The sequence below is a fragment of the Macadamia integrifolia genome, unplaced genomic scaffold, assembly GCF_013358625.1.
Source record: "Macadamia integrifolia cultivar HAES 741 unplaced genomic scaffold, SCU_Mint_v3 scaffold3010, whole genome shotgun sequence".
NCBI lineage: Eukaryota > Viridiplantae > Streptophyta > Magnoliopsida > Proteales > Proteaceae > Macadamia > Macadamia integrifolia.
Window position 1 is genome coordinate 8608 of NW_024869131.1, and position 3752 is coordinate 12359.

Genomic DNA, 3752 nt, shown 5'->3' on the forward strand with positions numbered 1-3752 from the left:
AATTCCTCCAATCTTCTTCACATGAAGTACATGTTTGGATGCCTTCTCCTTCGTTCAAAAAACTCAAACATTAATGCATCATAAAGCAATGATAAAAAGCTATTTGTGTAACATGTTTCTTGTAGTCCATTTGCACGGACTTCTATAATCTATCTCAATTATAATGATATAATTGAGAGAATAACGCTCTCTTGCCATTCAGCCCTTTTGTCAACTTGGGGACCCATGAATGGGCACACATGAATATAAAGAGGTGATTTTTTTGGATTTCACAACAGTAGGCCATAATTTCACTTTATATAATACTTAAAAAATGTATCGAAAGAAGAAGGCTATTGCTATCTTTGGGCATAGTTTATATTAAAGCACACACTAATTAAATGAAGTACAAACAAGTAACAGCACTAAACCGGGTCCATGCCACCAGATAGGAAATACTCCAGCCAACAAAATTTCCCACCAAATCCAAAAACAAAAGCTGGTGCGGCTAGTCCATTATTGAAGTGGAGCCCCAATAAAAGCTGATTATAGAGATCACTTACATGACAATATCTAAAATGGTTTACTGATGACGTTTATAACCACCAATTCATGTAGCCATTAAGGGTAAACTTCAATGAGAGATCTCAAACCCAAGAGAGGAGTGATCTTATAGTGAGTAAATCCAGACTCCAAAAAAAGTTTCTCCCATTCTTTCTTGGTCCTTTCTTTTCCAACGACCAAAGTCATAACTAACATATCAAAAAAGAGCTGCGTTTCTGTAAACTTGTGCTCTTCCTTCCTATCCTCCACCACCATATCTATGATGATCACCTTCCCTGAGTTCCCTTTCCTGTCTCCACTAGAGATCGCCTCTTTGCATCCCTTCAATATCTTTATACATTGTTCATCACTCCAGTCATGCAGAATCCACTGTCATGTCAAGTTCATATAAAGTTAGAATTGTTTAGAATTTTAAAGAAAAATAAATAATTAAATAAATAAAAGCAAAGAGAATTCACTTGCCTTGAGCAGAACAGCATCTGCAGGAGGGATGGACTCAAACATGTCACCTGCAATATAAGTTAGGTTCTCATTCCCTTCCAAATTAGCAACCACGTGAGGTAGGTCTAACACTGTACATTTCAAGCTTGGGAAGGTTTCAACAATGGTCTTAGCCACAGTTCCGGTGCCACCCCCTACATCAATCAATGACCTTAATCCTTCAAACACAACCTTGCACTCAGTAACAACCGCACTTATCACCAATCGAGCATCGCTGGCCATTGCCTCGTTGAAGAACTTGTTGAGCTCGTTGTCTTCTCCTGCATAGTCCCAGAGGGTCCTCCCATGTGCGGTCTCAAATGGATTGAGACCATCCCCTTGGAACCATGCACTAAGGAAATGCCAAGGTGTCACCAGGATCGGATCAAGCATTGCTTGCAAGAAGGGTGATACACTCTTGGCATTATCCTTAAGGAGGAGCCTAGAAGAGGGTGTGAGCACATATCCTTCTTCTTGCTGATAGAAGAAGCCAGAGTGCACCAATAAGCGCATGAGGCGGAACAGAAAAGCAGTTTTGGTCTTTGGGATGGCAAGCTTCATGACTAGTTCAGAAAGAGTGATGGGTTGGTGATGGTTGTGGACAATGTCAGGTATGCCAAGCTCAACTGCACATTTAAGTGACATAGAGTTTATGAAGGCAAATAAATGGTTCCATATATGAGCTTGAGCATGGAACAACTCCTCTGCACTTTCTTTCTCAATGTGATCCATAATTGATTTCCTCACTATTTCAAGAAATCCCACCTCTTACTCACTTCTAGGCTCTGTCTGAGGGATGAGACTGATGCCATATATATAGGAGTTCAAAGTGGAAAAGGGAATGCCATGTTTTTCTCGTGAATATACCTTTCCTACTATTATATCCAGGTTTAACATATGACATGTGTGGAAAGATTGCTACCTGCTTAGAACACAGGTGGTAGGGTAGCATTCAAATGGGTAGGGTAGGGTAGGGTAGGGTAGGGTAGGGTAGCAACTCTTTCTCACATCTAATATAATGATAATGGCCGAGAAATGCAATATTTTTCCTTGGGCCACTCGCTTTTCTACTAATTCTACATTGAGGGCAACAGGGGATGGCACGATATCCTCATGATGGTCCACCTAATTGGATAGATTCAGGCATTGAGCAGACCAATTAATACGACCATGACCATTCAAAGAGTTTTAAGAAGTCATGGACTGGAAATGGACCAAACAGTCCATGGCAAGGACTAATCCTCCTAGCAAGGAGTCAGTTAAACTATTTTTCTCTCTTGGAGAATAAAAGCAGAAGTACATGATTCTATTCCGGATGCCAATTAAGAGAAGTCCTAGATTCCAAACCATGGCCATTGCGATTTGGTTTGTCGGGCGACGCGATCTGTATAAAACAAATGAACGCCTGTGACTCACGTTTTAGTGTGAAAAAATGGTGCTACAAATTCCTTGAGTTGACAAGAACCTACCAATAATGATCTTATAAAACAAATGACCCCCTGTGACTCACCTTTTAGTGTGAAAAAATTGTGTTAATAATTCTTTGAACCTACCCAATAATGATCTTATAAAACAAATGACCGCCTGTTACTCACGTTTTAGTGTGAAAAAATTGTGTTACTAATTCCTTGAGTTGACAAGAACCAACCAAATAATGATCTTATAAAACTAATCAGCGTCAGTGACTCTTTTTTCGCTAAAAAGTCATGTATATTAAAATGAAAAAGAAGAAAAAAGAAATATAGTACATCAGATGAGGAAGGGAGAAATACCCAACACTCACACTAAGAAGAGAGGGAGAAGCAGAAACTCCACCTTCGGCATTGCCATCAGCAGAATTACGCAACTACCCAACTCCACCAAAAACAAAAAATCTGGAAAGAAAAGAAATTCCTAGGTGAATCTGAACCTAGGCCGACCCGATGCATCCATGTCTAATTCCATTTGAACTAGAGTTGGCCAAATTGAAATCGGCTCTGACACTTCAAAACGAGCAGCTGACTTTGACAAAAAATCCGCCACTGAATTTGCTTCCCTATAGCAATGCGTTATTTTCCATTCCACATCCTCCAAATAAGAAATACAATTTATCCATCTTTGCCGAGCTATCCATGGACTTTGCCTCTTCTGAAAAATAGTCACAACTGCAACTGAATCACATTCTATCCAGAGCCGTTTCACATTATGCTGCTTAGCTAATTCAATCCCTATCATAAGCGCTAAAAATTCAGCCTCAAAATTTGTGCGAGTTCCTAGAAATTTTCTGAAATTTGCCACTACCTCTGCCTTTTCATTGCTAAGAATTCCCCCTGCTCCAGACTTCCCTGGATTACCAATAGAGCAACCATCCGAATTGATTTTTATCCAACCTGGATTAGGAGGGCACCAGAAAATATTGAAGATTTCCCGAGGCCTTCTCCGCACCCCTGAAATACCCAATCTTCTTGCAGTGACAAGATCCGAAATTGAGATGGCTGCCCCTGAATGAACCAGCTCTTGGCAGCTAATTTCTCTCTTCACTTGGCCAAAACAATGCTCTTTTGATTTTGAGATTCCTTCGAATTTTCTTCCATTCCTCTCCAACCAAGTAAAGTAAGGGATTAAAACAAAACCCTTCAGCCACACCCCTTTAAAGATGGTCTTCTTGGCCTGATCTTTCCACCAAGCTATCAAACTTTCAACTCCTTCAAATCCAGGCCACCTAAACCCAAAACAACAACAAAATTTCT

General features: G+C 40.1%; 1 protein-coding gene across 1 annotated transcript; it reads right to left on the reverse strand.

The window, feature by feature from the left end:
- Positions 1-314: 314 nt before the first annotated feature.
- On the reverse strand, positions 315-1796 carry LOC122067617 (trans-resveratrol di-O-methyltransferase-like). Its single transcript, XM_042631458.1, has 2 exons — positions 1006-1796; positions 315-912 (listed from the first exon to the last, which is right to left on the reverse strand). The coding sequence occupies exons 1-2, from the start codon at positions 1753-1755 to the stop codon at positions 601-603; spliced, it is 1062 nt and encodes a 353-aa protein (XP_042487392.1). The 5' UTR covers positions 1756-1796; the 3' UTR covers positions 315-600.
- Between the last annotated feature and the right edge of the window lie 1956 nt (positions 1797-3752).

Coding starts and splice junctions, on each gene's coding strand:
- LOC122067617 (XM_042631458.1), bottom strand. CDS start 1,755: ATGGATCACATTGAGAAAGAAAGTGCAGAGGAGTTGTTCCATGCTCAA. Junction 913..1,005: donor CAGATGCTGTTCTGCTCAAG/GCAAGTGAATTC, acceptor TTGACATGACAG/TGGATTCTGCATGACTGGAG.